Source organism: Athene noctua, chromosome 6 (assembly GCF_965140245.1).
Source record: "Athene noctua chromosome 6, bAthNoc1.hap1.1, whole genome shotgun sequence".
NCBI lineage: Eukaryota > Metazoa > Chordata > Aves > Strigiformes > Strigidae > Athene > Athene noctua.
This window is the reverse complement of record NC_134042.1, coordinates 7,452,359-7,473,545: the sequence shown is the minus strand read 5'-3', so window position 1 is coordinate 7,473,545 and position 21,187 is coordinate 7,452,359. Positions and strand designations below refer to the sequence as shown.

At 41.3% G+C, this 21,187-nt stretch overlaps 1 protein-coding gene across 1 annotated transcript in view; it reads right to left on the bottom strand.

The window, feature by feature from the left end:
* The window catches only part of HSD17B12 (hydroxysteroid 17-beta dehydrogenase 12), a 91,352-nt gene that overhangs the window by 41,238 nt on the left and 28,927 nt on the right, over positions 1-21,187 (bottom strand). Inside the window, 2 exon segments of the mRNA XM_074909396.1 lie at positions 10,560-10,635; positions 15,895-15,941. Of these exon segments, the coding sequence (XP_074765497.1) occupies positions 10,560-10,635; positions 15,895-15,941 (123 nt within the window).

Genomic DNA, 21,187 nt, shown 5'->3' with positions numbered 1-21,187 from the left:
TACACTGAAATTAAAAAAGGGGGATGGCAGGTAGGAAGTTAGAAACTGCAGTGAGCTACATCCTAAATAAATACTAATGAAGAATTGGAAAGTGGCTAGGAGGTAAGCATCTTTTGATTTTTCTTTTCTTTTTTGAAGCTTGCAAATAATTAAAAGCAGTAGCCCCTCTAAATTGAAATCTTGGTTGACAGGCTAAGAAACTGAAGTTTTCAGACACAGATAGAGTGGGCTTGAAAGAAGGATCCCCTGGAGGATAACCCTGTGTACTTAGGTGCAAAGAAAGCAAACAGATTCTAGCCTGGTGGTCAGGAGAAACTGCTCAGTTTACCTGACAGAAACAGTGTCAGTGTTAAAGGGGTCTGTGGTACAAAGTCTTGCTGGGAAACAGGAAAACTAGAAGATCACCACCCTTAATAAAATAACATTAGTACTTGCACCACCTGTTTCAAGGCGGTCGGCTACAGCAGCTTAAATTTGCACCATATATGTTGAAACAAATCCAGTCAATTTTGCAACAGAGAGCTTCAGGATACGAGGCCCATATCACAAGCAAGTACAGGGAACAGTTATTTCAAGCTCACGGAAAGTACATTAAAAACATCTTTCTAGAACTGAAGCATCTCATCCCTTTACCTTCAAAGTCTCATATAAATATTGCCATCACAGTGATGTGGTATAAAGCATTTGCTTGCAAAACCATAAAAGAAGTCTCACTTGGTATTCAGCTTCAGAATGGCCAGAGATGCAAGTAAAGCAGTAGAAAAACAGCTCTCCATTCTTCATCATACAGGAAAGGAAAAATTTGTTTAAGTAAGGAGATTCAGCTACATCCACAAATAAAGATGTCATCTTCCCAGTATCACTGCAGCAGCAAAACTCCCCCTAATTCAGTACCCAGCCTCCAGAAAGAGTTTGTAACCTTTCACTGAAAGGTAAGAAGCTGAGAGATGAAAGCAAAACATGCAATCCTGCTTTTTAGTACTGTAGCTACACAGGGCAGAAACGAAGAATTTAAGACTACAGAGTGGCTGCAGATAGCTCTACAGGTCTTTGGGGTTTTTTTAAGGCAGAGTCATCCATTTTGGGAAGAATTTATTCCATTTGGGACTTTCGGAGTTCACAGAAGTGGCACACCAAGTGTCATGTACGGATGGGATCTGTTTACCAGAAGGACCAGTAACTCAGACTGGTGACAGCAGATGGTTATTACCCACTGATATTATTCACCATACAGAAGCATGCTAAAATCAGCTGGTTATAACAAGAGCTAGCTTTTTCTGATCATTTTGGAGGGACTTAAGAATGCAAGGAATGAGCTTTGTCTTTCAGCAGAATAGAGACCAGCTGTTAATTACAGCTTTAAGTTACTCGGTGAAGTCCAAGATATTGAGAAAGACAGGTAAAATGAGATACAAACCTCCTCCTATCTGTATTTCACTGTGAGTGAATTACCAGAAAAGCATATGGATACTTAGGAGCAAAAAGAGCAGAAACCCTGGAGAACCTGCAATGTTCTTCAGGATTCAGATCCCAGTAACACAAGTAACAGATAGAGAAAAGGCAATCTAGAGCTAAATCTCTGGACTCTTTTGCTACATGCATTTTATTTATGCTTCAATTACCAAGTCCATAGACAAACTGAATACCTAAGAGACTACTCTTTCTGAAGGAATGAGAGCTCCCATTCGTGTAGCTCTATCACTCCTTGTCCCAGATGATGGATCACACTTCTCATTTCTACCAGTGAGGAAACAAGAGAGACCAGGGCCTGGAGAGCAGCACAGGAGGAGATGAAGGGTTAGTGCTGCACCCTCATCCAGAGGGATGCTGCACAGCACAGACCCCCTGCAAGGGAACACCAGCGTTCAATACGCAGCAACAGATATAGCAGGATTTTTATTACTATTATGTAAACTATAGACATTTCTATAAAACTCTGAAGCAGAGTACTGGTAATCTAAAGAATAACAAAAGTTGAAGTTGTAGCTAAAAGAAAGCTCTGTTTGCACAAGAAGTCTCCAGGTAGGAATGCTATACAGTAGCAGTTTCTGCATAGTACAATGAGATGCCTGCCTACAATTTAACACAACTTGCTACGTTACAACAGATTTTTTTAAAAGCACATGTGTATGCTTTTAAAGCACTACTGAATAGGTTCAGATTCTTTTCATTCAACTACACATGCAACAGTGCCAGGGAACTCCTTACATACTGCACTAATTGCATGTGTAATTTCATAGACACAGGCTCCTTAAAAATAGGGAATATTTTAAAAATCTAATCACATAGAAGTATAGAGTGGGTAAAAAAATGCCAGACCTTATTTCAAATGTTACAATTCTCTTAAACATTCTCTTAAATGTACACATAATTAAGTTTCAATATACACAAGTCAATTCCTCACTTCTCAGCTTTCAAAGCCGACAGAGCAGAAGACGGATCTCTAAGCCAGTCCACAAACCCTTGAGCCACAGGGGACATTTAAGTTTTTAATGTGTATAAGCAGTACTGTTACTACAAAACATAGGAAGAAACACGCTTTATTAATACTTGCCTGCATTTGCTCCTCTCTGACTCCCATTATGTCAAAATATATTACAGCTTCTAAGATACACTTATCGAGTCAGAAAAACATTCTTAGCACACACAGGATCAATAAGCCCATTCACCCAAATATTATGCTCAACATTGTAAGCTTTCCTAAATCAAGCTTGTCCTAATTACAAAGCTAACTAAAAACACAAAATCAAGCAGCCTGTAAAAACAGCTGCAGAGGCTGACAGCCAGGGGGGCTGCACAGTCTAGTTGTCGCATGGTTTCCAAATGTCGATGTTATTCCAGGCAGGAAGGCAAGCCCAGCTTTGACGCTGGCCATGCACACCCCCTCGCTCCAGCACGCCGCAACGGGGCTCGGCCTTGGAGACCCCAACAGATATCACACATGCGTCCATCCTCGTGTAGGTCTGGGGTCCTGCTTATGCAGAATAGCAGTGTTTTGCCCTTGTGTGGTTTTCCTCATCACTACCTCAAAATATCCACAGAGCGTTCGTTAGGATGCGATGGCCAGCTGTTTCAGAGATAAGTGCAACGTGAGGTGTGGGAAGGTTAGTGTTGTGTCACAGGCAGCATCTCAGATTCCTGTTCCTTCTCTTTTCCCAGTGCTATTTTCAACGCCCTCCAAGGCTTTTTTTTGATATTCATTGGTGGTACTGGTTTTTACAGCATGAAGAAAGCTATTTTTAATTTACTAGCTCATTTTAGGAAGGGCATATGGACTATTTCCAATACCTCCTGTAACATTTAGTTTCCCTTAATATTATTGCCTGTGACAATGTGTACACTTGATACGTATATACATGTAAACAGGAATTTTCATCACATTTCACAAATAAAAGTCTAGATTCTCCAGCCCTGTAATTATTAAAACAGTAACGAATTAAAAAACACACTTCTTTTTTCAGATTTACGTTCAACAGAGTGAATTCCAGAATGACCAGAAGCATTAGTAAGAATTTAAGAGTCACTTACTAAGACTCAAAGGTATCATAGTATGGATTTTAAAAAAATTGTGCCCTTACTCTCAAGTCATTTTAAGACATTGAAGTCAGTCACTTTATGTGAATTAAAACAAATGTTAAAAGTGAAACAAGGTTCTAGGCTAATTCAGCATTATTTTTTATGTCCCTGATAGTTTCATCTGCATTCAGCATCCACAGAGAAGTGTTTACTGCAGTCAAAAGACAGACACTTAAAACCACAGTTTTCAGGGTTCACCAAAGTGTCACTTATAAGGGAAAATACATTGTTAATTAACCCACATCTAATGCACAAAGTAATATAGTACTGGAAGTGTTGCAGGTTCTGAAGGAGTTACACAACAAGTGTACTTGTACCCATTAGTTACACCATTTAAAAATTTGGTTTTCATATTCATAGATTTTTTTTCTAAATAATTTGTTGTTAAAAACAGATCCAATGAGTTTTCTTTCTCTACGAAGAGCTAGGATTAATTATTTTCTTCACAACATACTCCTGAAAAAAACTTTAAAGTGATTATCACCATTTCCTCAGCAAAGAAGTCTATCGGGGATTTTTACAGCTTTGACAGATAAAAAGGGCTTGGTGTAATGCAACTCAACCTGCTAAAAAAGTGACAAGAGACTAAAATATACACTCACAGAACAAAGTTATAGAAGGAGGACAGCACTGTCTGCATCATCCAGTCCTTTCCTTGCGCCACAGAGACTGTTCCCCGTAGAGTCTCTTAAAAGGTCTAATTTTAAGTCTCTCAGCAATAGAGCTTTCACCAATTGCCTTAAACCAGATTTGCAAAACAGACTTTCACTCAGTGAAAACAATCCTATACTCATTTTTCATGTAATATTCAGTTTATTTTACACTGAAAACGATAAGCAATATATTGCAGCTTTTGCTTTAACAGAAGGTGTTTAATGGTCCTGAGACTAACACAAGGGCTCTTGGTTTTGGCATCCACATAAGCTTATGTTACAAAGAAGTTGTTAACGCAGAGAGGCAGTAAGTCTCTGTGCGTTAGAGAAAACGCAACCTATTCCCCCACCCAACCACTGTCAGGCAGAGGAAGCAACAACCCTGAACATTTGCGGGACAAGTAATTCCTGGGTCTTCTGTCCAGGTTTCAAGAGTAGTAAGTCATCTGCCCCACTGATCCAATTACCTAGCGTGTAAAACATTAAGACTCACGACACCATTAGGTCCCAGAGTTAGTCCTGAACCTACAGGCACAATCTACATAGTATCTGAGGTGTGGAAGAGGCTACTTCCACTGTAGTTTATATTCAGAAAAGGGAAGCCAAAGCACCTCATTCATGTTTTAATGACCTTTACACGTTTCTTCTCCTGGACTTTAAGGGTTTACAAATTATCAACACAAACCCCAAAAATACTGCACAGAAGCACTCTGGCAGTGAGGTTCACAGCAAGCATGCTTCCAATCATTCTTTCTGGAAGAGGCTAACTCAGTCTTGCCAGGTATGAAAAAGCACCATCTGCTAGAACTTGCCAGGTTACTTACTGCTATGTGTAACCCATGACACCAACTGCTAAACTTTCTTAAACAGGTTTTCATCCTTAAAAGCAGCTATTACAATGTGATCTGTTACTCTGTATGCTGGCAGCTGATATATAAACAAAGTCTTTTTGCAAGGACGTCACTAGACACCCACAGAACATCCTACTCATGGCTTGTTCTACCTTGCTTCAAAAGTCTCCTAGATAGTGAAGTAGCCCTATGACTGCATCCTATAGCTTTCAGGACATCTGTCAAGTATTTCTCTCCAAGCATTCTGCACAGTTTCTTCAAATTAATCCAGGAAAAATTTGACTGAGAAAATGCAAAAGATGATGACAAAAAAGAGGGACGGGGGGGGGACGGGGGACGGGGGGGGGAAACAAGACACAGGACACACCCCAAATCACAAAAGCAGAATGCTTCTTAAAGAAAAAATTTAAATTTAAAAAAAAAAAAAAATGAAGATAAGCTCTCTTCCCAACAGCTCTATGGCTTTTATATGTTCTGTGGATTGTGCTCGGGGTTCATCTACCTCATTTACTGACAAAGTAATAAAAATTAATTTGGCTTGAATCCTCCATCAGCTCTCTACAGTGTCTGACAACTGCCCCTTTAGTAAGTAGTTGACATCATTCAAGGCAAAACCACAGGAACTCTCTTCACTTCATCCAAGGGAAACTTTCTCTAGAAATGAAAAAACTGAGAGCTCATTTTGAATCACAGATCTTTATGCTACAACTTTATGTGAAAGGTGACTTCAGTGCATCAAAACAAGTCCAAAATAGTTGAAGCCGTTTTGTCAAGTCCAAGAAATATATGGGGATTTCAAGTATGTCAAGCTGAACCTGGCTCAGATGATGAAAGGCTGCAAACACATTAATTTACCTTGAAATAGATCACAAAAGGTCAAAATAACTGCTGGATTCAGTTAGTCTTCAGGTTACACTCAGGAAAGTGAACCTTGTCATTTCTGTGCAAGAAAAGTAAGAAGATGATGTCCCCTATCTCACCGCGTTTGTCTGCATTTCAACCTCCTCTATTGAATGCAAATATTCTTACCTGCCAACTCCAAGATGCGAGGAGGATTTACCAGGGTGTGTGGGGCAGGAAATGCAAATAACAGGGCAGAGATTAAGTGGCAAAATGCTTCAAGGTAAGTAGGGCTGAGCATCTGCAGGGGACAGATCTGCCGTTGGGGGCACTGGCCGTTTGTAGCAGTAGGTGACAGTAACAGCTGGGGCATGAGCACAGTGGTCAGCATCAGTTCTGCTTCCGAATGCTCCCCACTATCTTGTTACCAAGGAAGCGGAAGAAAGTTGTAAAACCCACCTGCCTAGGAAATGGAGAAGGAACATTTCTGGTTTTGGCACACCCACTTCCCATTCCTTTCTTGTACTGACAAATCTCGCCAGAGTAGCAAGAACATGATATATCCCAAGTCTAAACATGAAAGCTGTCAGTTTATGATGTACCTGAAATCTTACAGTGAGAGAGCAACTCAAGAAGAAACTGCCACGACCAAGCAACATCAGGACCACAACAAGCTGAGCTCAGGAAACTTACTGGAAGCAATCAGTCAGCTATGCAGATTATAATTGCAAAACCTTGTACTTTCCTAAAGAAAGACAGGTAACAGAATCAAATTAAAGTTTTGGATGCTGGTTCTTAAACAGGATTAAAGGCTTAAAAGACAATGTATTCCAGTTAAACAACCATTTGTGAGAATGCATTGGAAAATAAATATTTTTTTTTTCAGTCTGAACAATTTCTTAGGAGCTAATATTATCACCTAGGTGTATGTAACACTAACAACCACCACCTTCAAAGCAGCAAACGGGAATTTACTTTTAAAAAAAAGTTTTGAATTATATAGTAGTAGATGACAAACTCAAAATCTTACATGTTGCATTTACATGCACTTACTACATGTAAGTAGATACTTATACTGGCAAGTAGAAACACTACTTAGCTACAACTGGGGGGTTTTTTGGCTCCCACCACTCATGCACAACTCCACCACCTGCCCTGTAAAGCCATCAGCTAATAACGTACAACAATACCAAATACTTCCTTCTGACAATTTCCCTACAGGCAAGCTCTCTTTAAAGTGTTTTCCCTGCTTGACTGGTTTTCACTACAATCTTCATATTGCAGCCCTTAGGTGATGAGCTTCTACAGCAAAGTTCTTCTCAAGTCTCCTCAGAACATACCTATTGGCAGCAGTGCAATAACTGAAGCTTTTCTGCTTGCAAATCCATGCCTCTTGAACCACCTGCTGGCACAGAGAACCTGAGATGTCTGAGACCATTCTCATGACTAAATCAGCAAATCGGGGAACAGTCTCATTAAATGGCATTCAAATAATTGTCTCCATTCACAGAGAAGTTTTCTTTCTGCTCCTCCCTGAACCTTTAAAAGTGTTTAGTGATGAAATACAACAGATACTTTAAAAAGGTGCCAGCAATGTGATGTAGCATAAACTAAACTAGACCAAGCATTTTGTATAGTGACCCTAGTAGTCAGTATTTGTGCATGAAAACTTTATTAAAAGATCAAATATGTGTCCATAAAACCTATATAGTTCCATGACCACTGAAGAGAAAATTCAGCACTTCTTCAGCCTGTGGCATAAGAGCTATTCCTTAGGGAACACAAAGCAAAATTGTCCTTTTGTGGCAAATCCTACAAGACTGAAGTATTCTGAAAAGGGGGGGGGGGGGGGGGGGGAAATCAGCTTTACAACATGCTTGAAGACATTGGAAAGTGTTCTGAAGTCTTTAACTACCTGTAATTAATCCGCTAATTTTCATTGCTCAAACTGAGACACAAGTTCAGAACACCTGGCCCTCCTGTAACATCAGTACAGGCAGTTTAATGCCCACACCACACAAAAGCATCAGATCTAGGTCAGCTGGCATTGAACATTCCGAAAGACCTAACAGTACTTCCCTTATGATGGTGGTTATGCAACTTGCATTTTGTACATAGCTATCACTCAATGTAAGTATATCCTAAGAGAACAAGAAAGGATTCTTCTGAAATAGAATGAACACACCTGATCCTCAAAAGCCCTCTGGGTTCTGAGTCCATGAGCTGGACTCTGATCAGTGAAAATGAAGAAGGAACAGAAAACATGCCTGGCTCACACAGTTCAAAGAACTGGAATTAATTAAACACCTATTCTTCCTTAAAGTGATTAAGGGTCATTAGTCAAGAGGAGCAAGCTCATGTCAATTTGAGAAACAATTGTGGGACCACCATAAAGAAGTTTAAAGCTACCTTAGCAGCCTGCAAGGTAAACACCTAAGTAGTTACAGCCTTAGCTCTAAAAAAAAGTCACCCACATTGTATATGACATCATCTGAACAGACTGCAGAGACCACATGAGCCTGAATACAAGAAAATTCTGTCCAGCTAAAACCTAGCAAGATCTGAAAGTGCAATTCAGGCTTGCTTGATTATGCAGACTATCCTAATCCTTCAGCATATGCCACAACGAACAAGGTATACATTTCAGTAGCTCAGTGTTGTCAAAAGAAATGTTCTGAAAACCCAGTGTGAGTCATCTCATTTCAGAATGGTTTAGGAAAGAAAGCAGAAAAATGTTTGGGTGAGGCCTAACTGTAATTATGTATTACAGACTGCTCTGCATAGGTATGCGTACCCATTTTTTTTAATCTGAAAAACTCCCCCAGAAGCTATCATGGAAGTGCTGAAAGCTCAAAGCGGTAGATTTATCTGTCTTGTCAGCATCATGCTTAACTTGCAAGGAGGAAGAAATTTCCAGACTGTTACAGAAAAGGCTATGCCCACTTTCAGGAAGCTTGTCGCTTCCTGCTTGTCGCTTCCTGCTTAAATGTTTGATTCCAGAACAAGATATTTGTAGATACTTCTATCAGTTAACTCTTTTACTTAGCCAGACAACTTTATACAGCGTTGTAAGGAACATGACTGCATACGCCCACATATACAGCAAACTACCATCCAGCTGCCGCAGTGACCACCATAAAGACCACCTTGTTGCAACTTCTTTACGTATTTGCAGTAAGCTTCAGTACTCACACAGGTTACCCAAGCAGTGACACCTATATTGTTGCATTTACACTGTGACTCTAGCAGCTAGAGCGTTGCAGGCATCTGCAAACACTGCAGTGACACCCTGAAATGCAGGATACTAACGAACAATGCCGGTGACTTCCAAACCAGCAGAAGATTGGACTTGATGCCACCTTCACTCTGAAGAGGAATGCTCTCTACCACCTAAATATACACGTAGAAAGGAAGACTTTTCTGTCATCTTAAATTGGACACTAGAAATCGGAAACAGTGGCATTTATATCAACAAAACTGTAAGCCCTCTATCTTTCAGTAAAGTAGTAAAACAGTTACCATTAAGCAAGCTGCAATCCTTGAGTCTTTCAGTCGTCCTTACATTCACTAAGCAGACCCCTACAACTTTGTAGAGGACAGTTTGTTGAAGCTTGACTTAACAGATTATGCTTTACAGTATAAAGCAGTGTAACTAGCAAATTTATTGACAGTTTTGACACAAGCCAAAATAATACATTTATGACCTCTGAAAAAAGAACAGCTCTTACAATTATCTGCATTGTGTACACAAAAGTCTAAGCAAAACAAGGGAGGGTAGAACAGAAGCATAATCTTAGAGGTTTCTTTACCCAGCATCAATATGCTGAGAAACTCCCAGTCCCACTTATCAAAAACCTCTACACACAAGGCTACATTTCTCACTTTATCTTGACATACTCTGTATAAACTAATAACCTTGCACGAAATCTGCCTTAATAAAAGAGAGATAGATTACAAGAGGAATTCTTGTGTGTTATGGTTATACTTTGCTCTGATTGCAAAATCATTTGTCAGCATGAGACTTGAGAAAGCTTTCTGCTAACCAATCCCATACAAAATATCCATTTTACATTCGTGACTGGAATACTCAAGCTGCTCCCTTATTTTCACATTACAGCCATTTACTACACACTTACTGAAGAAACAATCCCTAAAACAGGTTCTTAAACACATTCACTCATTCCCTATATTCCTAGTACAATGAGTAATTTCAACAACTTTGAGTTACAAAGAAACCACCCTTATGGCTGCAGCCCAGGAAATCAAACTTGCTTCAAACTGAGCAAATATTCAGATGAAGTAATGACTACATGGTTTTTTGCCTTATGATTTTAGACAGCTACTATAGGGATAAGTAGTGTTTCGGTCTGACCTGGTAAGCTGTTCTTACGGAAGACTAACAGTTTCAGAAGTACTTATTCCAGAATTAAGCACTATTCTTCTCAGAAGTTAAATATGAACACCTGTAAAATTAATCGGCAAGGCCTTTACAGCTTATATCTGTAACATTTGTGCTGTGCACAAGAGGAAACTTTTTTCAAGATCAGAGGTGTATATATTAGCATGTATGAAATTCATGTACAATTGCATTTATTTATAAGTATGCCTATGAAGTTTAGGGAAGAAGTTTTCAACTCACTTATTTCACTAGCAACATGGTCCAGTTTTTCTTTTGACCTACTGATTAGAGCCACTTTCATTCCACGTCTTGCTAACTGCAACAAAACAGAACAGGAGACATAAGAACAGTCATAAATTGATTCAAAGTTCGTATCCTAATTAAAGAAATTGCATCATTTGTCACAACATCACAACAATATATGACCAACAAGTTGGAAAAAAAATTAGTTTTAATAGAGACATTAAGGGGAAAACGAAGACAAAAATACTTCCATGCTACTACTTCTTACTTGATTCCCTTCTCACCAAATTCATTATCTTCTCAATCATCCAATGCAGATGTATTGGTACATTTATAAAAAAGAAAACCAACAGCAGATATTTTATAGAACTTTCACAACACCTCTGCAAGACAGAGCAAAGATGTTATTACCTGTAATTGAGCTTAACATGAAAACTAATAAATCCACGGTCACCTGAATACCTGTGGTGCAAAACTACTCCAGCACTCAATACCTCCTTCCTTTAGTCAGGCTCTACTCTTACGGTGTCCTAATCACAGGTATAAAGGTTCATTTACTCATGCAGTTCTTTTAGGGAAGCTATCTGTGTAACTTAAGCTGTGGCCAGAGCATATCCCAGTCATCAAATCAGACCTATTGCTCCAAGTTTGAAATGTGATCTAACAACGCAATTTAAAAGTGTCTGCAGAAAGACAGCTACACATCTGAATTACTCTGCAATGAAAACAACGTTGGTGACTATTACCCTCTTCCAGTAAAAACTAAAAACAATATATCCAATTCATAGTGACACTGCCTTTCAGACACTTAACACCTACATATAAAAAACAGGTAAGTTCTCATTGCTCCAATAAAACTCCTTCACTGCCTTAGGAAGCAGATGAGAATGGGTCTTCAAGGAAATCTAAAAAAAACACAAACCAAAAAAAAAAACCAACAAAACAAAACAAAACTAACACCAGAGCATAGTAGTACAGCAACAACCTAAAGTGACTTAACCTCATCTTCCTTTCTAGCAGAAGCATGTGAATCAAGAAGCTTCTTTCAAAGAGAATTATGACAAAGTTTGTCACTGAACACTGTACTTCATACACAGACTGGTTTGGGTTGGAAGAGACCTTAAAGACCATCTAGTCCCACCCCCCTGCCATGGGCAGGGCCACCTTCCACTAGCCCAGGTTGCCCAAAGCCCCGTCCAACCTGGCCTTGAACCCTGCCAGGGAGGGGGCAGCCACAGCTTCTCTGAGCAACCTGTGCCAGGGCCTCACCCCCCTCACAGGTAAGAACTCCTTCCTTATATCTAATCAAATCTCCCCTTCAGCTGAAAATTGTTACCCCTCATCCTATCCCTTCACTCCCTGATCAAGAGTCCCTCCCTATCTTTCCTGTAGCCCCTTTAAGTAGGGGGCTATAAGGTCTCCCCGGAGCCTTCTCTTCTCCAGCTGAACACCCCCAACTCTCTCAGCCTGTCCTCACAGGGGGGTGCTCCAGCCCCCCCAGCATCTTTGTGGCCTCCTCTGGACCCACTCAAGCAGGTCCGTGTCCTTCGGATGTTGGTGCCCCCAGAGCTGGACGCAGCCCTGCAGGGGATGTCTCAGGAGAGTAGAGTAGAGGGGGAGAATCCCCTCCCTCGCCCTGCTGCCCACACTGCTCTGGATGCAGCCCAGGACACAGCTGGCTTTCTGGGCTGTGAGCTCACATTGCTGGCTCACAGTCAGTTTTCCATCCACTGATACCCCCAAATCCTTCTCCTTGGGGCTGCTCTCAATCCACTCCTCACCCAGCCTGTGTTTGTGCTTGGGATTGCCCTGACAGGACCTTGTACTTGGCCTTGTTGAACTCCATGAGGTTCACATGGTCCCACCTCTTCAGCCTGTCCAGGTCTCTCTGGATGGCACATCCCTTCCCTCTAGCGTGTCAATGATGATTCTGTGATTTTAAGTATCTCAGCCTCTGACACCAAGGACAATCTGACAGCAATCTAGTCAGCCTGAAACAGCTGTGGTCCCATGGGACAAAAAAGCCCCAGAGATGTTCCTCATAGGTGCAAGCTCCAGACTGTTGACTGGTGAAAGAAAGCAAACTGCATGTCATCATCTCTGGGCTCTCAGATTGCTTAAGCAGGTACCCGAGTTTTATGGAAAAGTATCCAGCTGTACTTGTGTCAAAAGTCGAGGGAGAAAAGCCATGCCAATGCATTCAGTGGAACCTCAGCACATTTAGAGAACTTTCACCGCAAGAGCAAGCTTGAGAAAAACTGCTGCTATGTTCACACTAAAGGGACACACTCCAAGAAGCGCATCTGAGATCTCAAAATGGAAACCCATTTGCAAGAGGAGTTCTCTGAGCACAGAGCATATAAAATGGCCAAGAAAAGAGCCTGTAACTAGGAACAAATACCACTAAGAAAAGTAATCAAACTTGGAAAAGATACAGTGCTCAACAGCAAGTTCAGTTTGAGTCTGATGCAACCAGATCAGTTTCTGCTGAGAGCTTTGACTTCACTGGTAAAGGCCGAGTGGGTTGAAAGGAACCAACCACAACAGTCCAAAGAGCAATAATGATCCTCTGAGATGTCAGTAACTAATCACATTTTTATGTAACAAGGAATACCCGCTTGCTTTGTAGATAGCCTGCCATTATACTTAGATCTCTGGCCAGTGTCCCTAGGGTCCTGAAAAGGTTTAACAAGGAGATCTTAAAACTGATCACAGAAACTCACCCAGAGTAGGGAACACCGGGAAGATGCTCTTGTAGCTTAAGGACTGATGCAACCAAGAGTCACCATTCTAATGGAGTTGGTGGATGTACTTGACTTTCTGGGCTGCGAGCGCACATTGCTGGCTCACGGTCAGTTTTCCATCCACTCATACCCCCAAGCCCTCCTCATTGGGGCTGCTCTCAATCCACTCGTCACCCAGCCTGTGTTTGTGCTTGGGATTGCTGCAACCCATGGGCAGGACTTTGCACTTGGCCTTGTTGAACTTCATGAGGTTCATGAAGTGAGGTGTCTGATTTCCGTAAATGCCATGTTAGTAACTACCACATTATCCACTTCGGTAACAAACCACAGCTGCTGTTAAAGCCCTTTCTCTCTAGAATTGAAAGGAATGTCATGAACGGCCCATCAAAGCAGAGTTAAAGCTCTTGTTAGAGTAGGTATTGCAAGAGGATCTAAAAAAACAACACTAAGCAAATGTGCATAGCAGAGTACTGCGTAGTACACAATGGGATCACAACCTTTAGTTTATCACTAGCATACAAGTACATCTAAGATTAAATTTAAACTCATGATTTGCAAAAACAAACAGCAGACAGCAAGAGAGGGGCAACAAATAGTGACTCCTGACCGTATCCTTTAAAAAAGTAAAAAGAAAAAGGTGTGCTGCTTGGGAATCAAACAGTGGGCAAGCACTACCTGGACAGAGAAGAAAACTTGCGTTTACTGTGGCACTACTTTTCATGAAGGGATGGTCTAGCGACAAAAAGGATATCAGGGCTGAGCAAAGAATAATAATGCAAGAACGAAAAGCATAAAAATGGTTCTTTGCTTGGAAAAGAAATAACCAACAGAGCAGAGTATAACCAAAGAATTCACAAACTCGTAACATTCTTCCATCGCTTAGTGGTGACCACATCAAACTTTCGCAGAGGCGGAAACATGCTGTTTCGTTTCTCAAACTCCTCCAAGGAGAAGGAAGTCACCTGCATGATTGTAATCACAGCCATCAGTGCCCAAGCAGCTGTATGTTAGTGGCATTTGTAGTAACCTGAAGGGAATTTCTAGTAGAAAGTTATGAAGACATCTCTAGAGTTAACTGAAAGATTGAGAAGTCTTTTCACATATCCACAGTTCACCCTGCATCCACACTTGACTTCATCAAGTATTCTTCATCCACCTAAACTGTCAAAGGGTGGATTTGTGCTTTATTCTAAACAAATAAGTAAGTAACAATAATAAATACAACTCATGAAAAATATGTTTTATTCTATAGCCCAAGAATGAACATTTGTACCCTCTGGAGTGCTTTTGGGGTGCTCTGTGCCTACAGGAACTATAGCAAAGAAGCTGAAACAGTTCTTGTTTCCCAGCAGGACCTCATGCTTGTCATCAGCTTTCCTAATGGGGGCTTGAAGGCTGCCAGCAGCACACATTCGTGTTTGAAGGCAGCCGGGCTCTTAGACACACCAACAGAACATAAAGCAAGCTGTAGCTTCATTCACTCGATAACCTAACATACAGATCCTCAAACTAACCTCCCATGATGTTCAGGACGCGTCTCCCACACCAGAGGACTTCCTCCTGATAGTGCTATGCCCTGGGCACAGTGGCCTCCTTCCGTTTGCTCTATGCAGTTAGTGTTGCATCATTTGCTTCAGTGCCATGTAACTGGGATATTTGGCAAGTACGAGCTGTCAGCTCCATGCCAGAAACGGGTGCTGTTGGCACCAGGTTTCATTTCCTTTGCAGCCAGCTCCCCTTTCTTGACCCAATAGAACGAGGTGCTACTTTCTGCAAAGTAGAAAGGAATTTGGGGGCCAGGGGGGCAGGTGGCAGGGCACACAGGGCTGAAGAGAAATCTGAAGGATGAGGACTACCCATGAAGAGGAATGCTACTTTCCCCGTGGGCTCTGCAGAACAAAAAATTCAAGAAAAAGAATCTCTCACAGCTGATCTTCTCACACAAAGTCATGCTGGTGTTCCAGAGAACACAAAAATGAGTACAGACAGGCTCACTTTGATACTGCTGCTGGAATTGAAAGTTATTTTTGCTATAAATTGTTGTAGTCAGCACTATTTATCATGATGTTCTCTGGGCTTATAGGCTAAATTGCCCCATACTAACAGGCACTTTCTGCCTTAAGCAATACATTCCAGTACCATATTTGGAGCCCACATATCCATCAAGAGCAAAAGCACAGTAAAAGAGGTAGAGGTAAATCCCAGCTTCAGAGACTTCATGAACTATAGGGAATAATTGGAACATACTGCATGCAACTAGAAATGCCATTTAGTCAGTACCTGGAAATACCAAAAGGAAATACCAAGGGTTGAGAAAGTTAAGATAATTGTAACAACTATAAAAAGTTAAAAAAAAAATGAAGGACACGGTAAGGGCTGAAAATAGAATTTACAAATAAAGGAAACTAACAAAAAGGGATACAACTTTTGGCTGGTCACCAGAGGGAGACAAGGCAGGAGATCTCTTTCTCCACAGATATCTATGTTAGGATAAGGTGAGGAGGTATGACCTGCTGATTGACAGAGTTCAGACAGTATGACATCTTGCCAAGGACTGAGATATACCTCCAAGTGGTAAAAATTCTTACCTCTTCTGCATAGGCTTTTCCAATCCCATCAGTAGCTCCTGTGATCACTGGAAAAAAAAAGACAAATATACATTAGTCGCCTCACAGAAATAACTGCAATGGGTGTTCATTAGTAGGCTATTGAAGGACTCATTCCAGCCAAGAGACACATCAAAGTCTCTGGAATGGGTGTACAACTTTTATTAAATCTCTTAGACAACTTGCACTAAAACCTTTCCACGTGTAAGAAAGAAGAAGAGATGGAGTTAGAAGCCCAACAGTTGTTTCAAAAGTCAGGTTCAGCACCCCTACTCATGCCAGCCCTCTGGCCCACTACATTTCTTCAGCAGCTTTGCAGACTAAGAGAGATTTCCAAGTCATTTAACTAAAAAAAAACCAACCCACAACTCAGTTATGACTATTATTAGACCAGCTCTCAAATTAGTTTTAAGTATACAGTAAAATAAAAAGTATATCAAAACCTGTGAGTAGCCAATAAAACAAACATTTTAGGACAAAGGCAACAGGTCTCTGTCAGTGACTCTCCAGCAGATTTCAGTTCCCTGTGACCACTGTGCTCACTAGCAGCAAAGCATGAGCGACCAGGGCAGCCATCAGTTGCAAGCTGGGCTCCTAGTGCTTAAACTTTGTCACTTGTGGGTGACTGGGATCTGTGTCAAGCCTCAAGTCTTTCTAGGATTCTTTTCCACATGCTGAGGAGCTCTGAGTGACTCAACATGCCATTAGTTTGACAGATTATTCCAGGGCTCCCACCACACCAGTAGCTGATCATCTCAGTTTGCTCACTAAATACCAATTCCTCCATGCAGAATCTGCTTTTCCAACTACTTTCTAAGCAAGCACATTCAGCACCCCTTCCTTTTCCTCTCAGCTCTTCCTTCTCAAACCCAATGCCCTACACCTCAACATCCTTATCCATTTAGCTCTCCACTCATTCATCTGTGTCTGCTCCCACTCTCCAAGAGGTTACAGAATATACTGGAATTTTCTGCTTGTCCTCATGTCAGGTCAGAACAGCTTGGTTTGTGCTTCCACTGTTTATCTCTGAATGTAGGCATGCCCAAATAACTAGGCTTGTTCAATGTTTCAGAAAACTTAACTGAGAGCGTTGGTTCAACTCTCAGGTCAACCACTACCCTAGCGAAACTCACAGCAGACAGAGGTGTTGTCCAGCACTGGGACTCAGCAACAACTTCCCTTCAGGGCACCAGAAGGAGACGTGTTTGCAGATGATTTGATTAGTCACTGCTTGCAGATCACCCATAACAGTTGTCATGCAAACAGCAGCCAGAATATTTCTGTTTGAGTAATAACAGCTAGGAAACGCTGTAACCATTTCAGTTTCTGTGCCTGCTAGCTATAAATAAGTGGACGTAATAACAAGTGATGAAGCTGCCAGCGAAGGTCCTATTTGAGCTTGAATGGCCAGCCAACAGTGCAGTAAGGCTAAGAAAAAAAGATCCAGTCATGCCCCTGACTCAAGCTGGATTTACAGATGACCACAGATGAAGGCACCCACACATAGATTCATCCCTTCCTTGGTTTCAAGGTTTATTTGCAAGATGCCATAGCTCCAGCCTGATAAGGGTATGCAGGACTATACTGTTAGCATCTAACACATGCTGCACACACTGGATGCTCCAGCTAGTAAACTGTGTTCTACCTGCTGCACTGTCAGACCCAGTGAATTTTATTGGGAAAACCAAGTGTCTGCATCAGACTGTTTTGCCACCTCCTACCCAGACACGATTAGGGAAGTGTGTCTAACAGTTTTGTTACAGAAACAAATCCACATATAGAAAGGTCGAGCAGGGGTCCAAATGATCAAAAAAGCAGACCTTGGGGAAGAAATCAAGAATACATTCCCAGAAGTCCACTTGCCTGCAACCAAACTTGTACCAATGTTGTTACCCATTTAGCCAGACAGCATTACAGTCCTGCAGGATGACACCATCCCTTTAGATCAAGGGCTAACAAGCTTCAGTTTCAACCTTGTTGATCATGCTATGCAGCATTATCACACAATTCATTATTGCTTCAGTAAAACAATGAAGAGCACAGCAAAAACCTGTGCCGGTACCACTCTTACAACAGTAGTTGGACATGTTCTAAGTTGACCAGATCTGGAAAACATTCAACTTCAGTGACTTGGTGAAAGGGGTTGTTGTTTCCTTCATTATAGTTAGTGAATTGCTGTTCTTTAGGTACCTCACTACAACACTTATAGATCATTTCTCCTCCTTCAAACTCAAAAGTCATGGACTTAATGGTTTTATGCCCAGATAACAAGCTCAGCATCTTAAAATACTCTTTTCTGATGCTGCGAGTTGTTCAGCTTTTAGCATCTACAGCTGAGAGTGCATGTTCCATAAGGCAGGGACTCCAAAAAGTGTCTGTAGCACTTTAAAGGCTTAGTCAAGTGCAAGTACAATTTCAGTCAAGGATATTTACCTCACTTATTGAATCCATTGCTTAGGTAAATTGCAATAGAATCAGCTGGAGCATGAGACTTAAGAAGCTGAAGATCAGAGATTTCTAACTGAACTATGAGTAACGGACAGTTCCTCCCTTTTTTTAGGCCCTACTTCAAATTAACCTCTGGATTACAGATTAAAGTACCCTCCAGAACAGAACTTGAGAAATTTAAACAACTTTGATACAGATAAGTGATGAAAAACATTACAAAACCCCACCAGGAAAAAAAAGTGCTTGAGCCATCACCTACAAAACCAGGCACCTAGCTGATATACATTATTGTTTTGCTTCTGCTGCAGGTAGAGGCATAGGTATAAGAATAAAGCATGCAGCTAGTTTTTCTTAGCAATAAGGGAAGTTCTCTTCTCACAAGAAGGTACTAATACCATCATTTTACTAGTGGCTCCACTTTGAGAAGGATAACTTAGTGTAGGAGCATGGAAAAGGAGACAAACTTGAAGAACAAACACAATATAAGGACTGTTTTCCAATGTATAACTTAAATCCCACCTTTTTTCAGGCCACACTTCTCTTCCTAAGATCCTTCAAGAGAAGCCACCTGGTTCAGTTCTCACCAGTTCTAAGCAAACATATTTCCCATCAATGGCTGCATTGGTGGAGAGGCCAGCGAGGTCAGCACCGGAGGACTGCAATGGGAAACATGCACTAATACAGACCTGTCCTGCTGCTGACCAGTAGCACCCAGTTCATCCCATCTATGGGATACTAGTGAGCAGTTTGGTGGGTCAGAAATGCTGCCCAGACAGATACCTGCCAGAGCACAGAGCAATACTTAAACCCTATGTTGTCAAAGCAAGGAAAAGAGGTGGAGTAAAGGCAACTGATTGGACAAATGTCACAAAAGTCAAGATTCACCCACCCTATCTTCCTCCATGTTTTGGATCACCTAAAGTGTATGTGCTATGGGGAAGGGGAGAGTGATAGAAAAGAGGCTTTGGTAAGACCTGTGCATTAGCGAGGCACTTACAATTTTTGTACTGATTACATTCATCTCTAGCTTCCACTCTGGAGCCAAGTGTTGCAGTTTTAACCACCCCAAAGCTGTGCCAGTTTAACTAAATTTTTACTATCAATTTGATGTGCTGAAGCTAGTTTAACTTCAAGTGTGGATCAAGCTTTTAAATTCTGTTTCTTCTACAGACTGCCTTCCAACAAAAGTTACAAACTGCCTGCAGTTGGCAGAGCTTAAAGAAGGCAAAGCAAGTAGGGTAGGAATAAGTTATTGTCTGTATAAGAAAGCTGCACCAGCTCGTAAGTGTGATTATACACATTTACTCAGTAGTCAGACTAACTGTAGTAGCTTCCCACTTCAGCCATCTGCTGTCTCCAGAAGAGAAGCGAGTGCCCAGGCAGCTCGTGTGTGAGCCCACCCAATAAAAGTTTGCCTGAATGGAAGCTTACATTGAAGAACTGGCTGATTTCAGGCAAAGAACATCAACATCTATCTTTCCCTGACTTTTGGGGCTGTAGAGGAAGAGGGCAAGAAAAATAAAGAAAGGTATCCAGTAACATGATGTACTCTGAAAACAGCTCGCTGTTAATAAATCAATACATGCACTTGCATTGGGCTGGAGATGTTCTACCCCAGGAAGCTAACACTAGCCAGAGTTCAGCAGTTCTGTACACAAGATATTTCACAACACCATAAGGCGCATGCAGAACAGATTCTCATCTTAAGTCACGCTTTTTTGAACTAGCACATATATATATATATATATATTAATCAGTACAGAGCTGACACGTGCAAGACTACAGTTCAGAAAAACCTGCCCAAAGACTCCTGTCTTGAGTTGGAGAGTCCACACAGCCTGTCTCTCGTGAGTTCAGCACACGGATAGGAACATCTTTTGCTCTTCCATGTAATGACACTTTCTTGACTAGGCAAAACTGGCATAATGATTGTTGCAATGGGTTACAGATGTGTGCAAGGGTTTTATCCTCTTGTCCCAGCTTTCAATTCAGTTGTGCATGAACAGACTTGTATTCCAACCAGACCTATACTGTTCAAAATGGTAGACAAGAAGTGGGAAAGCTGGTAAGAGACTTAAAATCACCATCTATGCTAGCCACTCATGTATACCACAGAAGTGACTTTGAACCCCCCAACGCTTTGGGTGCAGCCTTACTAAAGCGTAAGTGTGCAAAGAGAAACTTCCAATGTAGCATCAAGGTCTCTGAACAAAGAACACAGCATGGGGCATCATCTGCTCACACCGCTGGAGGAGGTTGTGCCATATGTAGGCTGTAGATCTTTCAACTGCCATTGCATATATAGAAGTCATCTGCACAATAACTCAGATCAGCAGTTAAAATTTTAATTACAGGCCTATCCTTAACACATCATGCAACCACTTCCATAAATCCAAAAATCTCCATCTTGACAGCATAGCGTCTTTGCTCTAAAGATTGTGCTAGAATGTTTCTTCCTACGTGGTGTGGGGAGGAATGAAAAAAACAAAACCAAACCCTAACCTTTTCAACTCCAGCTTTGAGCTCACTCATACATCACTGACCTCTTCTAATGATATCTTCAATTTAAGATACAGCTACACAGCAATACACCATAGCAGGTATACAGGAATCCACCATAGCCTCTACTACTGGACTAGTTATCTAGTATTCTCTAAACCTTAATACCGCCTAGCCACTTCACCTCCTAATGTTCCACATAGTGTGTTTCACAGCTTTTATCACATACACAACAACTAAGATGTAGTTCACAACCACTGGTATCTTTTCCTGTCCCGTACCAAACTTGAGGCAACACTTGACAAACACAGGGCACAATTAAATCAAC